A 22,325-nucleotide genomic window follows, 5' to 3' on the forward strand; every position below is an offset into this window, starting at 1 on the left:
GGCTCCGGAAATTTCGACCACCTGAGGTTCTGCACAAACATCGCAGAGTGCACGGGCGCCTTGGGTTTTCCCCCATCGAAAAGAGGCCACTGTGGCCAGGATTTGATCCCGAGTCCTTGGGTGCAGCTGTCGAGCGCCCCGACCACTGCGCCACCATGGCGGGCCCGTTCCGCATCAACATTACGCACCTGTGATAATGCTTGTACAATAAACCTTAGAATTGCAGTGTCTGCTGATGAACTCAGCGTCATATTCATGCGTAATGCATATTCTTCTCCTCTGGTTGCACTGGTTCAACATTATTTTATTGAAACTTGCACACAGATGATAGCTTTATTTCAGCAAAGCAGGCAAGGAATGTAACGCATTCTCCGATTATGATCGCCCATGAGCCCAAGACATTCTGACAGTTGTGTTCGACTCCAATAACGCCATCTGAGGGCCGAAAAATGAAAGAGCCTCACTGTGCGCCTTCCTGTGATGGAGAAAGAAAACAAATTTGTGGACGTTCTGTGTTCAAGGGTATGACGACACAGTCATAATGGTTTCTGTTTGCCGGTTCTTAATCTCTGGCCGTTTTAATTTTTGTCTCTATTATGCCACACATAAAATTGCCATACAGTCATATTTTACACATCTTTCATGACAGACCACCCGACATGCCCCACTTTAACCGAGCCGTACAAGCGTACTTCTCTATAGTTCATCACATTCTAAGCGTGTAAAAAGGGGCATTGCACCTTGCTTCAGTAATGCGATGAAGAGATCATATCACCCACAGGACTGTCAATAGTTTTATGGTCAAGTTGAGAGGCTCGTTACCGCAGGATACCTTCTTATCTTTTTAGCTTAAGTATCGGAGGATTTGTTGAGAAAGTTGAAACTTGGCACCGCAGTCGACCACAGCTCCAGAAGAAAAAATGAGGCTGTCATACCCTACGTTCATGTTGTCTCGCATAATTTGAAAATAATTGGGAAAAGAGCCGGAGTAGATCTTGTGTTTTCAGCTCCTATGAAATTGAGAAGATTGGCGCGCGTGTAAATGGCTCCGAAAAGTCAACTGAGGCTGAATCTGTCTCTACAAAAAAAAAAACATGAGGTTAAATTTGTGAAGTGCGCAGAAAACCTGGTGTATTCGATCCCTCAGAGTTGTGGTGGTTCTTACGTAGGCCAAACTGGTCGTTGTTGAAACGACAGGCTGAGGGAGCATAAAAATGATGTCAAGAATGCCTCACGCCACATCGGAGTTCACTGCTGTGATTTGTTCTTGCCAACCATTGTACAACAAAAACAGGATTTTAGATAAACACAAAGATCAGCTGACTAGAGAACTTATCGAAGCGTCTGAGATCATGCAGTTGAATCAGAGATGTGTAAGCGCCCCATCTGTAACTATCTTCCAGAAAGAACATGAATTTTTGCATAGCTAGTTAATCTTATGGTATCAAAAATGTGCCTGGTAGGAGGGATATCTGTCACGGTTTTTTGCATTTTTCTGTTTTTTCAGTGTTGCTGGCGCCTTTATAAGCAATGGCTTCCTGAATAAACCTTTGTTGTCAACGCTGTGTCTAGTCCCTCCTTGTTCTCTTGCCTAGTGCCGTTGCGCTGTTGCACTCGAAAACCGTGCCTGCATGGCCTATAGCGGCAGCGTGTCCGACACGTGATCCAAAGGTCTCGGATAGATTTCGATCTCACCCTCCCACCATGATTAAGCAGCGCCTGCCAAAGCAGCCATGTCACGTGGTCTCGTGACGTCACGCAACTTGATTTCCGCTCAGTGCACGGCAATGTAGCTTGCTGATAAACACCAGCCAGAGACATGCCTGCGATTTTTCGCTCACAAAGCTGACGTCGCCAACACCGGATTTTCTGAAAAATGGGGCATTCTTCGCGTTAAAGATTGGCACTATTAAAGGGCAGTTTAATCCCTGTACGCAGATTGTAACCTTTTGTAAAAGTGCATTTATGCGACCAAATAATGTGCAAGAAATTCATAGCACGTTTCTCGCCTTCAACAACAGCAAATCATGTGATACAGACAACTTGAAGATGCGCCCGGTGAAATACGTCATAGACATTATCAGCCCCGTCCTTGAGCGCGCGGATAACTGGTCCTTTACGCATGGCCCTGTTCCCGAAAGCTATGTAGGTGGCAAAAGTGAGCGTTCTTTTTAAGGGAGGCGACATACATAGCCTTGCTAATTACAGGCCAATTTCTAGTCTTCCAGTTTTTCAAAGGGTTCAGAAAAAATAATCAACAACAGAATGAGTGAATTTTGTGATACGCATAACATATTAACACAATCTCAGTTCAGATTCAGATCAATTTTGTTCATGTTTTGTATTGCATCTATTATCATAAATTTCCACTGCCAATACCACCTTTACATTTCACACATACATATGTATTGTAAAGGGGCACAGACCCCGTCAAGCTGGGTAATCTTCAGCTTTTTGTCTGTGCTCCTGACCTCTGTAAAGAAGTCGAATAAAGGAATTCTGATTCTCATTAATGCAAGCTCCTAACAACGTCTTTCGAGAAAACGTAATGATGCCTATAATGCACTCCGGTCGGGATTTCCTCGCTGTTTCTTTTTTTGTTGTTGTTGTTCATAAGTGCCATACATGGAGATGCATAGACGTACAGAGTAAATATTTGAAAGGCCTATGACAGAATCAAGTAGCATGTATATTCCTATACACTCCTATACACTCCTGTACACTATACTATACAAATAGCACTCTACAGCTTTGCTAAAGACTGGCAGCAGGAGATTTCAGTTGAATACTGGAAATTAGTAGCGATTAAAACATTAATGATGACGTCTTTACCGAGGTCCCAGATGCCATGCATTCATGAATAAACTCACTTCATCGTCAGCACACCGTTAGATGTTCTTGTTCAGCGTATTCGGTGTTTTTTCCCGCTCAGTAATTATACGATACTCTGCGATCAGCTGCTCTGATTTACTTGCCTCAATTTCACGTGCGGAATGGTCTATGTTCCCTGTGCTGCCAGAGCCAGAGAATTTTGAGATCGCACGTGCGGTACCTTCTGAACTTTCGACCTCGGCGGCGTGCACTCAGCCGCTCCTGACCTCCTACTACTCCGATCTGGCCGCGTCAGTATATAAATCTGTACTTCAAACTGTCCCAAAGTACGGAATGCCGTTTTACAGTGGCATACTCCTGCTAGGAGCGTGGCTCAAAGACAGCGAAACAATCGGTCGTCGCGCACCGCAAGCACACATGCGCTCTGGTGGCATCCAGGAAGGAAGCGACGGTTGCCGCCGCCACCGGCGGCTCGTTGACGCGGCCGCTCGTTTGACCGGCGCTCGACAGCGGGTTCGAACGTGCGAATAGCAAGTGGCATAAATCAGCGCTCCGGACGCGCGCACAAAGCAACATACGAGCGGCGGGCATCGCGCGTACAAGCGCGTGATTTACACGAGGCCGGCCGCAGACCCCGCCGTGAGGAGAAGCTCGCGGCGCCACCACACAGCACTGCAGCGTCAGGCGCTGTTTTACGTTCGCTTAGAGGCTGGGTTGATGTTAAAACGCGGTTAACTTGGGAAAACGCGAGATATCGGCTTCGATCAAAGGTAGAGAGAGTGGTAAACGTTGTTGTCTGGATGACATGACGGTTGAATTCACAGAGTATTGCATCTGTCACCCTGTGGAAGAAGCTGTCAGCCGTAAAATACGAGAATTCGATATATCATTTTCTGCAGCAGTAGGCCCAGGCTCGCAGAGCTTTGTTTCCGAGAATATTGTTCCCGACAATTGATCGGCGCTTAAGGGTCGAGCGAAAACGCAGCCCTTTTAGCAAGAAAGGTTTTGTGAACCTAGGCTCGGACATTTCAGAATGATAGCTGTTAGCGTGTGGGGCTTAAAGGCCACAAGATGCGCATGGGCTGTGACACACCTCAGTTGCAAACCTTGAGCAGGTCTCCCCTGATGGGGCTGGGACAGGTAGGTCACCACCGCTTGCGGCGGTGGCCAGCCTTCCACCAAATTTTTATCTGTTGTAGGCCGTCATTGCACCCGCCACCGCTTCGGTGGTGGACGACGGCTGTTGTTGCGGTGCGCGTCTTTCTCTCCCTCTTCCTTTTCTTTCTTCTCTATTATCTCTTCTGTCTGCACGAGGCAGCGGAGGGGGCTCCGCTATAGAGCCAGTAGCAGGCCCGTGCATTTTCTTTTCCTTCTTCCTACAGCCACAACAATAACTGCGATCGCACGCAGCCTCCGCAGAACAATAATCCTATCTGCGTCCAGAGATATATGCTTTCTCCAGTACAATAATGTCCCGCCCACTGAAAACTCAAACAAAGGCCAGCATAGAGTCATGAAGGCACGCATAGAACCACGTTGTGCGCCATTATGGACTACCAAGAACCACACATTCTTTTCAAACTGCTTTGTCAAAAACTTGGGATCGGAGCCAGCCTACTTCCACATGCACAAAAATGGATGTGTTGGTTGACAGTTCGACTCCCGACAGATAATTGACAAAAGTTGCGACTAGCACAAGTAACATGCAAATTCGGACGCAGCCGGTCCTGCACTTCTGCATAAAAACTTTGGGACGCACATTCTTGGACCATGCACCGTCTCATCGGGCAAGAATACCGGTCTTTTGAGCAGATGTGTATACCTGGTGTTTCAGCGAATATTTTCTAGAATTCCTAAATATAGCGTTAGTACCACTGCATGGTTAGTGGAAGTTAGTCCCAACTAGAAGTCAGACGATGTGGTCAAGACGATGCCATATAAATTTTGAAACAAAAAAAAAAACTCATTTTCTTACAACCTACAGCACGAAGAAATACGGCGCTTGTATTTGTTTCTGTTTTGTTTGTTTTTTGGTTTAGTTTTTTCCTCACAGAACCGACAGTTGCGCTTTGGACGCACAGGAAAACAAGTGGGAACAAAAGATCCGCTTCTGACGAGTTGCAATGACTACGGCGCCATTTTGTGATAGTATTTTGATTCAAGGCTTCTTGGTAGGAAAGTGACAACCATTGTAAACTGCGTTGTCATTATTTTCGAAAGCGATGTCAGGATGAATAAGAAAAACTATAAAAACCGTACCAAGTATACGACAAGGTATTTCGAAGTTTTGTCGCATCGTCAGACTTTTTTGTAGTTGTGTATTACTTAATTTCTGGTTTTGAAGTAATTTCCTGTAGTCGGTTGTCATTTTGTACTTCTATGTAGTAACTGCACTAAATTTTCTTCTTGCTATAGAAATGTCAGTAGTCACAACAGATTCACGACCAAAAACCGCACAAAAATTATTTTGTGGCAAAAGAAACTATTTTGCCATCTTTTCGACAGGGTGCAGCAAGACAAGAACGTTATGAGGCATAGCAGAGCAGGCGTCGAATTTGGCGCCATAATCACTGTAAGACGTCCACAGCGGATGTTCCATTTTCACCGAGCGTCTTGAGAGTCATGGAAAAAAAATAAATCTCCTTGCGTTGCCAGGTTTTCGAAAACCAGTTTTTCTCATCATAAAAACCTGATTTGGCACTGTTATGACCAAGGCTTCAGCGTCCCTCTTGGCACTAACCAATCAATTTGGTTAGGGTTTATAGGGTTTAACGTCCCAAAGCGACTCGGGCTGTGAAAGACGCCAACAAATTTGCTTAATGAAACAACTATTTTTGAGTTTTGTTCTTTGACTAAGTAATTAGAAGAGTTTTTTTCTCTAAGGTATACGTACACAGCGGCTCTGGTTTTGTACCTGAAAATACTTTCTTTCTATTTCTAACCGTCTTTTTAAGAGCATTTCGAAAGTTTTTGCTAACACACCGGTATATATGAGGCAAGGAAAGTGTTTCATCAAAGCAGCATCCGACTGTAACGTTATGACTCGTATGACCTAGTTTCGCCTTCTCTCCCTATCTGTTAATTTTTCTGTTCCACATCATGTTGCGAGTTCTGCATGCGCATACCAGCCTTTTTTATTCACTCAAATCCTTCTATCCTGACCCATTAATAATGTATTGTAGCGCTGACCAAGTCTTCATATTTGTTCTACCCACACACAAATACATTCGGGAAGTAAATGGTATGCTAGCTGTAGGCACCATATCTTTTTTTTTGTTGTTGTTGTTTTGTTTTACTGAAGCCTTGGAATTACCGCTTCTGATCAGGCTTCCTTTTCTTTTGTATATGCATGGTCACCGACCTATCTGTCGGTGAACATTCAGCGTGCGCACATTCGTAACCACAGTTACGAAAATGCCAGATTTGTTGCTCCGTACTTTAAATACGTAACTTATTTCGATAGTAACTAAATAAGATCGCATGTCAAGCACTGCTTCCTTTCAGATGCACATATGCGCCTAACTACAGTCTATTGCTACTACCAGGATGCCAATAAGTAGATCACTTGTGTGAATACATAGCTTTAAAAATCTTGGTCCTAGGCTACGCAAGCAGAATTAAGCACTCCTCTAAAAGAATCTTAAGTGACTATTTCTTATATACAGTTTGTATACATGTAGTATATTTCGTTCACGCACACGTAAATCGTAATAACACGCAAGCTCTTGCTTCATTTGTTCAAATTGATCGCACAGAATTACACAGTTATAATTTGTATGAACGAAATTGACGGAGAGAGAAACTCTGCTTTCCAGGTACTGCGTAGAACTAACGCCGCCGATGCAAAACCGGAAAAGCAAAATGGTACTCAGATTACAAGGGCGATGTGCGCTAAATTGACTAAAAAGTTGTCGCCCTTTTCTTGATTTCGCAGCCTCTAGAAAAGCGTTACACACGGCGCTGTGTGGCCGTGATGATTGGATAATCTATCATTCAACTACCCAGAAGAGACACGCGCCATTCTGACGCAAGGAGCGACAAGCAGCAGCTATCAGTTGCTCTCGTAGCGTGCCAGAAAACGGCCGACCACGACACTTTGTCTGGTCACAACAGCGGCTATCTCGTCTTGAACCAGGAAGCGGGGCTCTGCGAATTATCCTCAGTTTCTGAATGACGCTCCCCTCAATCACAATACGATGCAGCCGACCTTAATGAGCGCCTTCGTGTCTCGCGCTGCGAGTTGCACAGAGGAAGCGTCCGCAGCAAACGAGAGCCCGGGCAGGTTTTGCCTACCAGATAAGGAATCCACTGCAGATAGAAAGAAAAGGTCAGGGCTAACAGATGACATGCGACGGGCGAAACTGTTCCCCCCCCCCCCCCCCCCTTCGCCTTTTTCTTTTTCGCTAGCGCAGCATCTCTGGCAGCGGGCGGAGGCTTAGGGGCCGACGGTGTCCTTGTCGGCAACGCTTGGCTGCTCAGCCTTGAAGTGGAGAGCAGAGCTCGAGTCCGCTTCATCGTGGGTGGCGCGGCTAATGTGCAAGGCCAAGTGTAGAAAAAAAGAAGCAAAGATTAAAGGAGTGATATTGCCTAAAGTCCGTCAATAATCAGCCGGCGACCGGTTTGACTTGAAAAAGCTCATTACTGGCCAACCGGTAGTAAAGTGGCTGAACACTAAGTATCTCGTTTTAGAGTAACTGGAATGAAATAACCAAATCCAACCCAGCTCAAAGTAAACGAGTACGACCTTGCGCTAACTATAACTGCAAAATGCCGAGCGGACTCGGTTCAACCGAACAGCTTGCTTAACAAGAGCAAGAATACAAAGTAGCCGGAATGCGGTTTCTCCAAGCAGTCACCAGGTCTCCCATATAATCTTCCAAATCCCTGCACTCGTATAGCGGAGCCACAGGTACTCGGCGAGGGCGTGGGAGCGGCAGCTGGATCGGAAATATGTGAACCTGAACTAGTCACCTTGTAATAGTATCAGTTGAAGCTTTAGCAGTCACTGCTTCATAATTGTTTTTTTTTTTTTTTTTTTTCAGGAGCAGCGCTCGTGATATCGCTTGCTGCTCGTCTCACTGCCGAAACGTGCCAAAGCGTGCGCTTTTACAGAAACTGGAGCCGAAGCATCGCAATCGGCAGCGCGACTCCGTCCACACCGCAGCTTGACGCAGTGGCGGGAGATGATAGGGCGCATGAAACGTGCGAAACTAGCCGCGGCACGGCGCCTACAGAATGCGGAACCGCGGACATACAGCCGTGCTGTAGGCCGCAAGCTCCGTGTGTCTCTCCGCCTAACTGATGAGCGTGCGAGTGAGGAGGAAGAGCATTCTAAGAGAACAGGGAAAGGGGTGGGTTGGCCGACTCTCTGGACATGGGCCAAGAAGGCTGCACGTTTCGCTTTCCGCGCGGCTAGAGATATGCAAAGCAGTCGGCCGCTACGAAGGCAAGGCACGGCGGTGTGACCTACGCGCCCCCACGCGCATCTTGTCCTTTCTTCTTTTTTTTTCTTCTCGGGCCATCCGCCAAGACGTGCGAAGGCGAAGGATAGGCACGATGAATTCCGGTGTTAGGTGATAGTTTGTCCAGTTCTAATGCGCGACAAGGGAGAGTGCGCCGATCGATCGTTATCTATCCTGTACATAGTAATGCCTTCATTGTGTATATATACCTATGGAGTTCACATTTTGGTGTACACTCGATTCCAGATATACCGAACTCAAAGGGGATCTCTAAATAGTTCAATATATCGACAATTCGATACATAAAATATGCCACCTTATGAGCTCCTCTCTAACCCATAAGCGTGAATATAGTGTAACCACGTTAGCGACACACTTCCTGCAGCGGTGGGCTGCCCGCCGGCGTACTGGAAGTCCACCCGCGAAGCGCCCGCGCACGCCAGGCTTCAAAATAGAGGATCGCCCTGGGGCTCCCCTCTACGTGCCACTCCTTAAACGCTAACGTGTCCTCCAAATATTTGGCAGGAATATATCGGTGCATCGAAGCGTCATCATGGAAGGAGGCACCTCACATGAGTACGGAACACAGTTCGATGTATCGAATGTTCCACTGAACGGGAGTTCAATAAACACGAACGGCACTACCTTACATTTCTGTGGGATTTTAAAGGCGACATTCTAGAGTTCGATATAGGCAATTATTCAATATATTCAGGATCGACTGTACCACAATATGCTCAGTACCGTTTCCATTTCCCAGCTTTAACGATGGGGCCTGCTGACAGGGCCCTGTGTTCATATCTCCCTGGGTATTCACTGAGCGGCTCTTATGTTTTGTACCCGTATGGCTACATGCTGTTAGTAATTACTCTCCTGACTGAGTAAATGATCCCTTTGATCACTTCTCGTTATCCTGTATAAGTTAGCAAACCACTCTTTGTGCGGTCTTTTTTTTTTTGCAAATTATTACCGATCCACTAAAAAATAAAAAGTTTCTTCGTTTCTCCTCGCATCCATACTGACACACCTATTTTTGCCACAATTATGATCCACAATAAACAATGGCCACAGCTTGTCTACGCTTGAGCTGCACAGACTGCTCTCAATCAAACGAGTACTTGAGCTGCAAAGCCTCAATTTTTTTCGAAGGGCAGTGTTACACGGGGACACTTACCACAAGGGTCTTGATCACGTACTGAGTTTTAGCCACAAGAGACGGCTGCACTGAACACAGTGCTGTTGGGCTGGTCGGTACGAAAGCGAAGCAGGGGCGAAATTATTTTCCTGTCTTCAATTCCTTTAGCAGCCACTTTTTGCAGTGCACAATCAAAACGACTCGTCCTCGACTCAATGCTTTGGGAGAAAGGTAGACATTTAATATTGCCCACGCCTCGCAGGATCAACGTTTGCCGATGGGGCCCAGCGCCGATTTGCTGCGAAGGGTGGACCAAGTCCAGGAGCCATTACGGAGGCTGTACCGTGCGTGAGTGCGTCTTCGTTCTGGCAAAAGTGATTGTTTACTGGCTTGCATATTTCCGCAAGGCATGGCATGAAAAAAATTTTGCAACTACCTCCCGAACACGCTTTAAACACCTGTGAGTTGAGGCTTGAGCAGGTCGGCATTACATTCGAACACATGACCACCAACGAATGCATCGCGATGCCTCGAACCTCGAAGCAAATTAACATTGTCGTATGCGGCGAATCGCGTTCACATATTGAATGAAAATAGATACGCCTTATTCGCCGGTGGACTGCCTCGCCCTCATCTCGTCGCAACTTAATTTAAGGTGAAAAAAAAAAAAACAGGATAGGTATGGTTGAACCATGGTTAACTAGTTTATTGAGCCTGAACTCTGTCATCGCCACAGCAGCCGAAGCCAACCGTGCAGCATTGTTCACTTGACGTTTAACATCATCCCTGGCGACAGCGTTATGATCCGCTCGAAAGGAATAAAAGGAATATGATCCATCGATAGCTAGTGCTCAGCCATCAACATCGTTCGGCATGCTATTGTTTTCCGCTTCCTCGTCCGGAGCTTGGTTCAGCTAGAGCAGAAGCTGAGCATGCGCACTTCCTCTGTGCTGAACTTCTATCCGTTTGCTACGCAAGTCTATAGCTATGCGGTTTCACAAGGTCAAATGAAGGTGAAAGTTATGAGATTTTGCATATACTGGAGCCTACGCTCTAAATTTCAGTCCATTTGCTCCTCATCACAGGAAACAGGGCTGTAGGAAAAAAAAGAAAGCGCTCTTGATATTCTGCCAGTAAATCCCGGCTGTTGTGAACCGGATAATGGTAACAGGAACATCGTGTTTGGTAGTCAACGTTGCTAGAAGCAGCTAATACAGAAGCAAAAGAAAGCATGTAGAGATTTACTTTCTCCCTGCAGAATGGCGCAAGAATGATTAAAAAGTGCGGATGCACCCGGAGTTCATATCTTCAAGGATAAGAGCGCGGCTCTGATCCATTATGTAAATTTAGGTTGCAAAGGGAGTGAGAAGCTCATTCTGCTGCACTTCTGTCATTTAATTTGTTTTTCACATCTTTCTGGTATCCCCGTTTAATGCAGTGACTAATTCACTGAGATCCGGATGAAAAAAAGGATACATATATAATTGAAAAAGTTTAGCAATGAAACAAAGGAGGATACTTCTGAGCTTTTCGTTGCACGTGCACACCTGAGGCCTTCCTTAGCTTCTTCATTATTACCGGAAGCAAAGTTGTCAGCATAATCGGCTATTCGCGGAGAACTTTTTGGGCGCAGATACTATGTGCCGGAGAGCGATGGTCCTCGGAAATCCGTAGTGTACACAGTGAAGCACTCCCCCCCCCCCCCCCCCCCCCTTCTGAACGTGCACTAACGCTTATAAAGTACGTACACCCGTCGACAAAAGTTTATGAAACAAAATGCTATTCTAAGGGACTTAATTTTACCGCCGTCTTCGAAAGTGTAATTTATCCTCACACTGGATATCGTTATTACACAGTGCTCAATTAGCTCTCGAGAAATCCGATTTGCATGAAAAATATGGAGCCGCAAAGCTTTGTAACGCTTGTTTCTTTTATGTTCTGCTTGTGTTCAAAGCCGGCAGCACGTGGAGCTGTCATTTTCTCTAATGAGAATAAGTTCTTTTTTTCCCCGAAATTATACATCCAAGCAAAAGTTCGTTCACACTGTTCGAGGTGGTGTAAGTACCATACCTGGACAGTTGTTCGTTACCTTTAAATTGAGCGTGGCAGAGAGCGGCGGTCTATCTTCGGCGATCACCCGAAGCTCCCGGTGCTATCGCTGCCATCGCGCACAGTTCTTCCGAGAGCGCAAGTCTATACAGTGCACAGGGTTCTTAGAAAACCTTCAGCAGTCTTAATTTTTTCCCGACTGGCACCACCGCCCTTTGACTGCGTATCCTTCGCCAAAGTAGCATAATAGAAACTTCTAGATGTGTTTAGATAATTTCAAAACGCCCTTTGCCGCCCTACTTATTCCAGCTGATAACCGCACGTGTTGTCATCAACATTTACTGACCTCGCATTATTCGGATGAGGCGCACACTTGATCATTGTTACTATATATATCACTTGTGAGGTATGTATAGGCTTGGCCAAAAGTTCGCAAGCCGCGGGATCTGCTTTTGAACCTTGTAGTAGTACATGACGCTCACATAGCTTAATACCTTTCGTAGGTGAGGAAATACCCCATCTTCACCATGTAATACTATGTAGCTACACAAGCAAAGCATGTGCTCGACTACCTGATTTCAAGAACTCCGTGTAGCTTCCGAATTTCTATGAAATCCTGTCCACTTATTTTCGAATGTGGATTTTGCCGCCTTAATCGTTTTGATCTAGGACACTGGAGAATATGCACAACAAAGCCTCTTCTTCAAAGACGCAGTGTTTCTGTGCGGTAACACTGAATTCCCATTGTTCCGATATTTTCAGCGTTTATATTAACAAAATGAACAAATGAACCTCGGTTTCTTTCGCATCAGCAGGAAGCACATGCAGCTATAAAGGCCGGTTCTGCAACACTATTCATGATAGACAGAAATGTTCGTTGCAAGCCACGGCTGGGCACCCTCAACTCCGTTGTAACGTCAGTGCTCAGGAGGCCTTTTTTTTTTCTTTACAACTATTCTCTGCTATAAGAACAGACTATCACTATCTGTGGTAGAGGTAGTCCTTGCGATGCATATTTACTACACTAAACTGGGGGCAGCGTCGTATAAATACTGCGCAGCCAGCATACGTTGTTGCTGTTTTCTGCAAATGTACCAGCTCTCTACAAATCCATTCCTTAACTTTTCCTGCGTGTTTTCGTCGCTTGATCTGTTTATTTGGGCATCACATCAGATTAGTTGTACGTGTTTTTTTTTTTTTATTCCGTAGTGGTAATTCCTATTACATTGTGTGCCTGTTGTACTCTGCAGCATAGATAATGATGACTCTGTTATAGTTATTTATACGTACGCCGCCGCCATTTCGAGAGTACATTGAGGACCACCACAGTTCTACATGGCTGTTTATTGCTGTACTGATGCTTGTCCAGCAAAAAAAGAACGCATTTATTGCTTAAAAGTGTAGGTTTAGAAACAAGCCATTTGATACCCACCTCTAATTACAAACGCATGACGTCAAAACAAAAAAAGTGTGTGTATGTGTGTGTGGAGGAGCACTCTGTGATGCCCGTTCGGAAGCGGGTGGAACAGAGGCCTAGTCCCAGAGGTCCACGAGAAAAGTCTATCTCGACGCTTCGCACTTTGCGAAAACGGCCTGCTGTGGTGATACCTGTATTCAGTTTTCAGACTTCTAGTTTACGCAATCTATATGTTCGGTGACAAAAACGCCTCCATAAATAGACCGCTGTAGTCTGTCGATGCAATCCGGCTTCTGTTTGTCCTCAGTGTTGCCTTAGAGCCTGTAAATCCGCTCTGACTGTCCCAATGATAAGCCAGCGGCATTCTTGAAGAGAAGACTCAGGGCCCAGTGTAACGGCTACTTCCTGAAGTGGTCTAACATCGTAGTGAGGGCAACATGGTCTGCGCAGCCGTGTGCCGGAGGCCATGCGGCCCTGGTGGTCGCTGCGTTCGACCAAATGTATGTCGCTGCTCCGGTGGTACCCACGCCCGGTCGTGCCCGCCAGCACCCCTTACGCTACCCACGGCGCCTTCGCAAGGAAACGGCTCGTCTACGGGGGTGACGAGCCCGTCGTCTTGGCGCCACGAGTACGGTAAGTGGCACCGTCTCGCAACACTCCAATGGCATCTGACACAGCGTAGCGTAGATTGGCAGGTCAAAGTTGGCAGCTAAATAACTAGAGCAACCTCCTCTGCTCCATCTACTGTCCACTGTACCACTTAATGGGCTCACTGGCACGTGGCGTTCCCAAATGGCACTCTCACTTCACTCTATCGGCCCCATGCCGGTCTGAGCAGGCGTTGATCTGAGTAGGACTTAGCGCATTATATTCCTGGTGAGCCCGGCTGTCAGTAACCACAACAAAGTGTAAGTCCTGTCGAACGATATATATTGGTTCTGGTTTATATGGATCCATAATATTCTTCTGAGCTCAGGTGAACTGAAGTCAAATGATTCATTGGCAAAACCTGCGTAACATTTAGCAATAAAACTACCATGAGCGAGATAGTTACTCGGTTTTTTATTCATTGCGCTTGCTGCTAGAAAAGAAACTTGTCTAGAGTTCCACGATCCTCTAAGAAGGTGTTTCCTTCATGCATATGTGAGATTCTGTAAAAGACTAGCCATTTATCTTTCTCGTTGTATAAAACAGACCACGCACATTTTATGCGCATGCAATAAAAGTTCTTGTTAGAGTAGTTGGCTCAGCCTTTCTTTCAAGCAAAATAGCGAAAAAAGAGGCAGACGCAGAAGGACCAGAAACGCCGCAATGCACAAGTACTATACACGCAAAACCACTCTGTCGTGTCTCGTGTCATTTGTCGCCTCCCTTTAGTTCTCTTTGTGTTCGCACCTTTTGACAATCGCGCTTATATTGCGCCTCGCACGCCCTGGGCTTACACTTACTTGAACACAACATCAGAATGTCTATTCTACATTTCAGCCTATATTCTCTTTTAAAGTGTTTCGTTGCTATTCTGTAGCATAGTTGGTAGCAAAACGTCAGCGCTCGGAATTAAAAGGGGGTAAATATTACAATAAATTAACCCTCTTTTGAATCTGGTTCAAACTGGCTCACCAAGAATAGCGTTCGCTGCAGCTTCCAGTGTCCAAACTTCCCTGAATAACTTTCCGCTTTACATACCGCTTTTAACCATAAACTGTCATAATACAGCTTTTACTATGGACACCATGTCGCTAGGCGCTGCATAGTGTCAAAGGGCATTGCACTGTTTTATTACGAGCGTATAAATTTTAACAGCTGCGTTTTTCCCATGCAGCAGAAAAGGCGCAGTAAAACACTTGGCAAAATAAAAACAAATAGACCCTGAGCTCAACAACATCGCAACAGCGAATAACTGCAACCAGAAAGACCACGAGTCTGCAGTGTTCAGAATAAATAGCGCTGGTCGTTTCACTTGAAGCGCCTATTAAATACGCGGAAGAAAGCAAGGTCTCCAGACGCGCCAACCCCAAAACTTTGAGAGCGCTGTGATTGTGACGAGGTCAGCTCTCGACGAAAGCCACCACGGGCAGCAAGCCGCGAAGGCGATGTGCAGAAACGCTGTACGCCAGCAAGGAGGTACAGCTCTCGTGTCTCGCGTTACCGGGAGAGCAGCGCGTAAGCGATCTCACGACGAACTGCGACTGTGTCTTGAGAGAAAGCGAGACAGCAGAGGGTGGCGGCCGGAATCGTACACAACACGCCGTGGATAAGCGGTAGAAATAAATGAATGCCGTCGTGCCCGTGAGTCATTCCCCGAGTTGAACATTTCATTTCTGCAACGTTGGTGGCCTCTGAGAAGTGATGCTTAGCTCTCTATCTGGGGCTTGCGTTGGCTCGCGACCAGCCGCTGTCAGCGTCCCTCGGTCAGCGCTGACGTACGACCCGGTTCGAGTGTCTTCCTGCGCACGCAAAACAACCCACAGCGAAGCCTTCGTGGCCGCGTCTGGAAGACGTGAAGAAAATAATAAAGCGAATGATACCGGTCACTAATTATCCCTAGTATGTAAGAATGTTTGCAGAGCACAGATTTTGCATTAAATATATCAATTACGACACTAGAATATGAAACTAGTGCAATGAAGCAGAGTTGTGTTGTTGTAAGTTTCAATGTTTTTCTTGGCAATATCTGCCGTTTGGCACTTTTATCGTATTGTTTCGTCTCAGTATCTTTCCCACGTGTTCTTGTGTAATATGAGTGAATAATTATCGACCCCATTCTCATGAACTGTTCAATTCATGGCGAGTTGAAAATTGTAGCTGGCCACGGCTTATTCCTGTTGGGAATCATGGTTTATTTCTGGCTTCATTCTTCCGTAGCGCTCGACCTATACAAGAAACTAATAGAAACTAATAGATTAGTTTCTTCAAATGTGAAGAAACTAATCACCTTCAAGTGCCGCCCTCGACATCATGCCTTCACGCTTTAATAGTGACAGTAAAGTTCCTCTTATATTTAGCAGTATCGTTACGCTTGCCAGGAAGGTAGAAACAAACATCTAAGAAATAGACGCAGCTCATTAGACCGTATACAATTTTTCGAAAAATGTCATCGATAAAAGCCTGCTCATAGAAATATTACCAGAGTTCGGTATCTAATGCGAACAGCTAGTTATACAGGGGTGCCTTTTTCTGCGAAGGACAATCAGGGCTATGCCGAGAACCCTGCCTCAACGGTGGCCGCTGCATCGGCAGGGACCGCTGCTCATGCGTCTACGGTTTCGCGGGTCGCCGATGTGAAAGAGGTGAGCTGTTGTGCCTCCCGCTTCAAGAGGTAACCACCTTCGAACGCATGAATGCTTTCCGCAACGTTTCTTGGCCCTTTTATGAGAGTCCTCAACGTGTGTGTGTCTTGAAGAAATTCGCATACCGTCATCTCAGCTATGCACTCTCATTGGTTTAATTTTTATATCCCCTCGCATGTAATTCGTATTAAACGTTCCTTATTCCGCCAATAATCTGAGTATTGTTCGAAACCAATTTCGCAAAGCACTAACTGACGTGTTCTTCCTGCGACCCAACAATTACAAGCACGGTTTCCTGAGTGGCAGCTTAGTTTACTTTGAGCGCTATAAACTGCGCAACGAGAGGGGACAAGGCAGTAAAAGTACAGAACCGGAGCAGTACTTGTTCCTTATGGCTGCACTGATTCCTCCATTATAATATAGCAACTACCTCAAATATAAGATTTATTTTGGACGATATTCTCTTTATCAACTATACATTTAGGTCAAGATGTCATATAAGAGGCCCTGCAGCCTGTTTCATAAATAACTTGTTTCATCAAGATTGTTCGTACCGCACATGTTACTAATCATAAACCCCCCCCCCCCCCCCCCCCTCCATTACACATTCCCAAAATAATAAATTAGCGAGCCCGTCCTTGCCGGACATGCTTATTAACGTTGACATATGTTACACCTTTCATCTTCTTCATGATTCCAAACTTCCGGTTATTCGCAGACTATCGGACCGGCCCTTGCTTCCGCAAGATGCGTCAGTCGTCCTGCTGGGACCAGCTTCCGGGCGTGGTGTGCACGCGGCAGCTATGCTGCGCCACCATCGGTGTCGCCTGGGGACACCCCTGCCAGGCTTGTCCGGGGCAGCTTGAGTGCGACCGAGGATACATCACCAACATCAATTCTGGCGGATGCCAGGGTACGACTCGACCACCTAGAAGAACCCAGAGAATGATGTGCGCTACAGAACGTGTGAATGATGCTCACCAGTCGACTCAAGGCCTAATTTACCCGCCATGGGTTGTCGGTGGATAGTGTATGTGACCGACTGAGGTCAAATATGACTGAGATTAAATATGTCGAATATTAGAGGTCAAACTGAGGTCAAGTATTAGGAACAAACCCAGGCACCTCGTTCCGTCAGCCAGGTTATTATAGTATGCTATGGTGAACTGGTGCATGGCCACATGAATTACTGACCACTTTTGCAGCTACCCGTTGTAACTAAAGTCAATTAATTAATTGCGAACAAAATTGAACTTTACGATATACTATCAAGTCATACAGCATTGTAAAACTCATGTCAAGTATAACTGTACTGGTTTAATTGTAGGGCCTAGTAGTATTTGCCTAGGTGTGATCAAAATTTAAACTTTGTGCTACAGCATCAAGTAATTTATGGTGAAATGGCTTATATCCAGTACGATTAAGCTACACAGATTGCAGTTTCTTATTAGGCGCGTTGATTATACAAATATGAATAAAAAGGTGACTTCACGCTACAGCATCAAGTCATTATACAGTTTAAAAGTTTTCAGCAAGTAGAGTCATAAAAGAAACGGGAAACAACGAAAAGCCACGCAAACCCGAGTTGTCACTCGCTTAACTGAGTTCAACCATGCTTAAACTGCAGTAATTTCTTTATTTCTATGACCCTAATACCGAGAATTCTGTCAAAGCTTAGTGCTATAATGCCAAAGTTTGATGTTCCATGCAACAAGTCAAACACATGTCAGTCTTCGCAGGCAGAAAACCGATGCTTTTCGATGCTTTGGATGGTTTCTAAGGCAATATGTTAAGTAATTTTTCGCTATATTAAAAATCAACTAATGCAAAAAATCATCGATGTGAGCAGAAGAGCTATAAGATCTAAAAATAGAGGTATTTCTTTTTCATGTGACCGCAGAAGTGAACGAGTGCGAAGCTATACCGGGAATCTGTCAAGGAGGCAACTGCATCAACACTCCAGGCTCATACATATGCGAATGCAACGAAGGATACTCGAAGAACGTACGGACAGGAAAATGCGAAGGTAAGCGGTGCAGTCTCCGTGCTTTCAAAGCAGATCTATCCAGATTAAACTGTTATGCTGGCAACGAGGAAGCTTTTTCAAACACCGTAGCAATGTACAGTCGTCAGCACGTATGTCGCGAACACCGCCTTCTCGCACAAAAAAAAAAAGTTAAATTTTGGAACAATTAAGTGCCCTGCTATAGAGACAATAATGCTGCTAGAACGAAGGCATGTATATAGGCATTCTAGTTGTTCTCACAACTGTACTGTGCCTCTTAGTGAGCAAGTAAGCAAAGATTTCACATTGTTTGCCCCGCTGCACACCTCTCCAGCACTCTAGAGAGGTGTGTTGACTGTACAGTTCTTATATAGTGGCACTGATAAATTCGATCAAATCCTAACTTATTACCTGAAATTCTCATATGTAGATATGCGCTATTTTTGTACTCCTAACTCTTATAAAAGGAGTAATTATGGCCAACTCCCCTTCGAGGCTCCGGGCTGCATCGTTTTTCGTCACTGCACTTCCAATGAATGTCGTTTTAACTTTGATTATAGAGAACTGCGAAAACAGGTTCTAAGGCAACAGAAACAATCCGACAGGCTTTCACTTTATTAAGTGCGCGCAATGTGCAAAATCTAGTCCCTGTAGCAATAGCTCAAATCAGTAAAGGATGTGGTAGCAACGTTACCTCTTCGTACAGATGTATAGTTCTCATGCAGACGTGAACGAGTGCACCCAGGACTTGGAGATATGCAACGGCGGGCACTGCGTCAACACCGATGGAAGTTTCTACTGCGTCTGCAGCACAGGCACCGTTCCCAGCTACGACAAGAAGGCCTGCCTCGGTGAGACATGTCTCCACACCTAGTTGTGGGTATATATCGCTCTGGCCGAGGTATGCTATGCCATGCTAAATCTCTAATTGAGAAGAGTCTGTGTCAGGCCGATGCTTGCGGAAATGAGCGATTAATATGGCAGTTATCAGTTCTAGACAAATGCGGATTCCTTTTTGTCTCTTGCTACAGCATGCAAAGAACCACTGCTGCAGTTTGTACTTTCTTCCATGAAGATTACAAACGGTTCAGAAACTATGTAACCACGATTTTCGTAGACTGGTCTGAAAACCTGTGCAGGAATATTTCGGGAACAGGGGTCAATCGTCTCTGCAGATGATAGTTACCTTCCTTATTTACCGCCTGTGCACATTGTATGAACTTACCAAGTGAATAATAATGAAAAATTAGTAGCACGTGAGAAAGTGACTATAGGCTATCGAAAGTATACCTCCATGGAATAGTTCACAGTTTCTACAACAACTTCTATGCACACATACCAGTCTAGGCAAGAATAAATATGTATCTCATCGGCATCGAGTGGTGTCAGTATTTGAATACTACACAGCTGCTTCGTCGGAAGAAATGCTGTCTACGAGGACTCTATCAATTTGCTTAAAGAATACATATTTTGTGCGCCTCCCCAGTACATATCATTTATGTGCGCATCTTACCTACCGTGTTTTGTGTTTTCTGACCTCTTTTCTCCCTGATATTTCAACTTCTCTAGCCTTATTACTTGCGTCATGAATGTATGGGCGGAAATAATTTTCGTCCTGACTAAACTGCACTATTCTAGGCGCAATTCATCTGTCGCATTCAACCATGTAGTGCTTGCTGTTTTCAGATTAAACGTTGCTGTCAGTGGCTTTCTTCGCGTTCACTAAAGTTTGGTGTTCCAATTCCAGACACGAGCCAGGACTACTGCTACACTGAGTACGGCGGCGTCGGCCTTTGTCGCAACCCGCTGTCCGTGAAGCTTACCAAATTCGAGTGCTGCTGCAAGGACTCGCCCAGCATCCGGGGCTGGGGCACGCCCTGCCAGCACTGTCCACGGAACGGAACGGGTGAGTAAAATGGGGCGCCATGCCCCTTTTTCTTTAGCTCTCGATTGACAACATCGTTGTTGCGCCTGTGCATGAATGTGTATATTAAGAAGCACATAAAAACCTAACTACCCTGCAGGAAGCTACAAAGACCCGTCACGTTGTTATTAAATGCAGAAATCTTACGGCTTAGAAATTGTAAGATGTGGTCACCGCGTTATTAATTACTACTGCGTGTTCGGTCGCACTCTATAAAACCTGTAAGCGCATAGAAAAAAAGCATCGATGCAAAAGCCGCTGACAAGATAAATAATATCCGAACGAGTATTTATATGATGACAACATCTCATGGTGCCTAAGAAGCAAGATTTCTGCATGTAATAACGACATGACGGACCTTTGCACTCTATAGAAGGATAATTTACAATTTGCTGCAGATCTAGCGTATAGATGAATTTGCAAAGCCAATAAACAAACTTCTCTTTCCTTGGTTTTTTAATCACTGAAAGTGTGCCTCGGGTTGAACCTTTATTGCACATGCACATATTCATGCTTATAAAACTTGGAAGAGTATCGCTAATGTTTACAGCCAAAATCGCAAGGGCAAGTGTGTCACACGTGTAATCTTTGTCAGGTGCGTAAAACTTGTCAGAACACTAGTTGTGGGCTGAGCCTTCTTAACCGTCAGTTGTTTAATATGATTTATCAACAACTTGTTCCTCCTGTTATTACAGAGATGGCACGGCTGCACGTGATCTATGTGAATTCATAATGATAAGTGTAAAGAAGGCTCATTGAAGTCGAACGTTACTGGTGCCTGGCCAGCTGGATTAGATGCTTCCATAGCGATCATGGCGTCGGCAGTGCAGACCGAGCAATGCCGCAATTTTCGTGCCTCTGCTGTGTGTTCGCAGTAAAACGCGGAAATGAGAGTTGACTTCACTTCTGGCAAATGCATCGAAAAAGCAGCACTACTTGCATAAACAAATAAAAATAATAAAAAATGAGCACCTTGATTGGCACTATGAACTTGAGGTGTTCACGATAGCGACTACTAAGAGAGGATAATTACGGTATAAACTCCCTTTATTTTCATGTAATTAACAGTCCCTCAGTGCTTACACGAGTGCCAATGTCTGAGAATTTCAGCTTTCGTTTCAACTGTCATTTATGTAACGTCTATGGCACGATAGTTTTTATTTTGATAAATATATTATAACTCTCGGTCAGTTGGCAACTGTTTGTACTAAACCTTTTTCCATGCTCAGTCTTTTCCTCTTGTTACAAACTAATTATTACGAAGGTTTTGAATTTTATGAAGTATTGTTGCTTTTTTTTCTGACGTAAAAACCATAAAATACCTATATTTACTTACATTACACAAGTTTGCATTACTGTATAAACAGTCTAAAGTAGTACTCATTCAACGGGCGTGTGAGAAACTGATTCCCTTAAACATATTTTTAGTGTACCGTTCAGATAAGCATGCTTTTTCTAGGCCACGAGGCTTTAAAGCTTTGCATAACGGAACCCCATACAGACCAACTAGTGATATAAGGATTACATCATAAGTCCTAAAGTTTTAGATAATAATGCAGCACTAACAATGGCACGGACATTCTTCATGAAGAGCTAGGTATTAGATAAATTATATCTAATCTGTTCGCGTTCGAAGCGCTGCAAGTATTTAAAACAGTTGTCACCTACCTGTTTAATAATTACCACCAATAGTCAGCTCTATTCAGAGACGTGTATTGCGCGATGACTTTCAAAATTCCATCGCAATGGCAGGTGGCCTCAGTAGATCGCTCTGCAGACGCGACGAAGTGGCGTTCCTGCTCTGACCCGGCTGACGTTGCGTTTTCCCCGTTTCTCTTGTTCTGCACGCAGCTGAATATAAACATCTCTGCAGATCGCTGGAACAGATGGCGGTCAACGAGTGCGACCTGCGGCCGGGCCTTTGCGAACACGGCCGCTGCGTCAACACGCACACGGGCTATCGATGTGAATGCGACACCGGCTTCAAGGCCACGCCCGACAACAAGAGCTGCAAAGGTATGCCAGCCTACGCAGCACTGCCACTGCGACTTATACGGTATACGCGCGTGCTGAGGCCTTGTCTCGCACTGGGCGCTTTGCTGTTTGCTCGAGAAGCACTAGACATGTGTGCACAACGGTGAACCGCGCCCACAGAAGCCAGAGGGCGCCAATGCAGCCTTTCGGCACCAAGGCTTGTCTTATTTCCGCGTT

General features: G+C 45.3%; 1 protein-coding gene across 1 annotated transcript in view; it reads left to right on the plus strand.

Annotated features, from left to right (window-relative positions):
- LOC146198978 (fibrillin-1-like) overlaps window positions 1–22,325 on the plus strand; it is a 103,636-nt gene that overhangs the window by 14,061 nt on the left and 67,250 nt on the right. Inside the window, exons 2-9 of the mRNA XM_084594433.1 lie at window positions 9,692–9,777; window positions 13,346–13,528; window positions 16,081–16,185; window positions 16,904–17,098; window positions 18,086–18,211; window positions 18,916–19,041; window positions 19,938–20,096; window positions 21,966–22,130. Coding sequence (XP_084450559.1) covers window positions 9,692–9,777; window positions 13,346–13,528; window positions 16,081–16,185; window positions 16,904–17,098; window positions 18,086–18,211; window positions 18,916–19,041; window positions 19,938–20,096; window positions 21,966–22,130 — 1,145 coding nt within the window. The remainder of the gene's footprint in view (window positions 1–9,691; window positions 9,778–13,345; window positions 13,529–16,080; window positions 16,186–16,903; window positions 17,099–18,085; window positions 18,212–18,915; window positions 19,042–19,937; window positions 20,097–21,965; window positions 22,131–22,325) is intronic.

Source organism: Amblyomma maculatum, chromosome 2 (genome assembly GCF_055883805.1).
Source record: "Amblyomma maculatum isolate TAMU_Amacu chromosome 2, ASM5588380v1, whole genome shotgun sequence".
NCBI lineage: Eukaryota > Metazoa > Arthropoda > Arachnida > Ixodida > Ixodidae > Amblyomma > Amblyomma maculatum.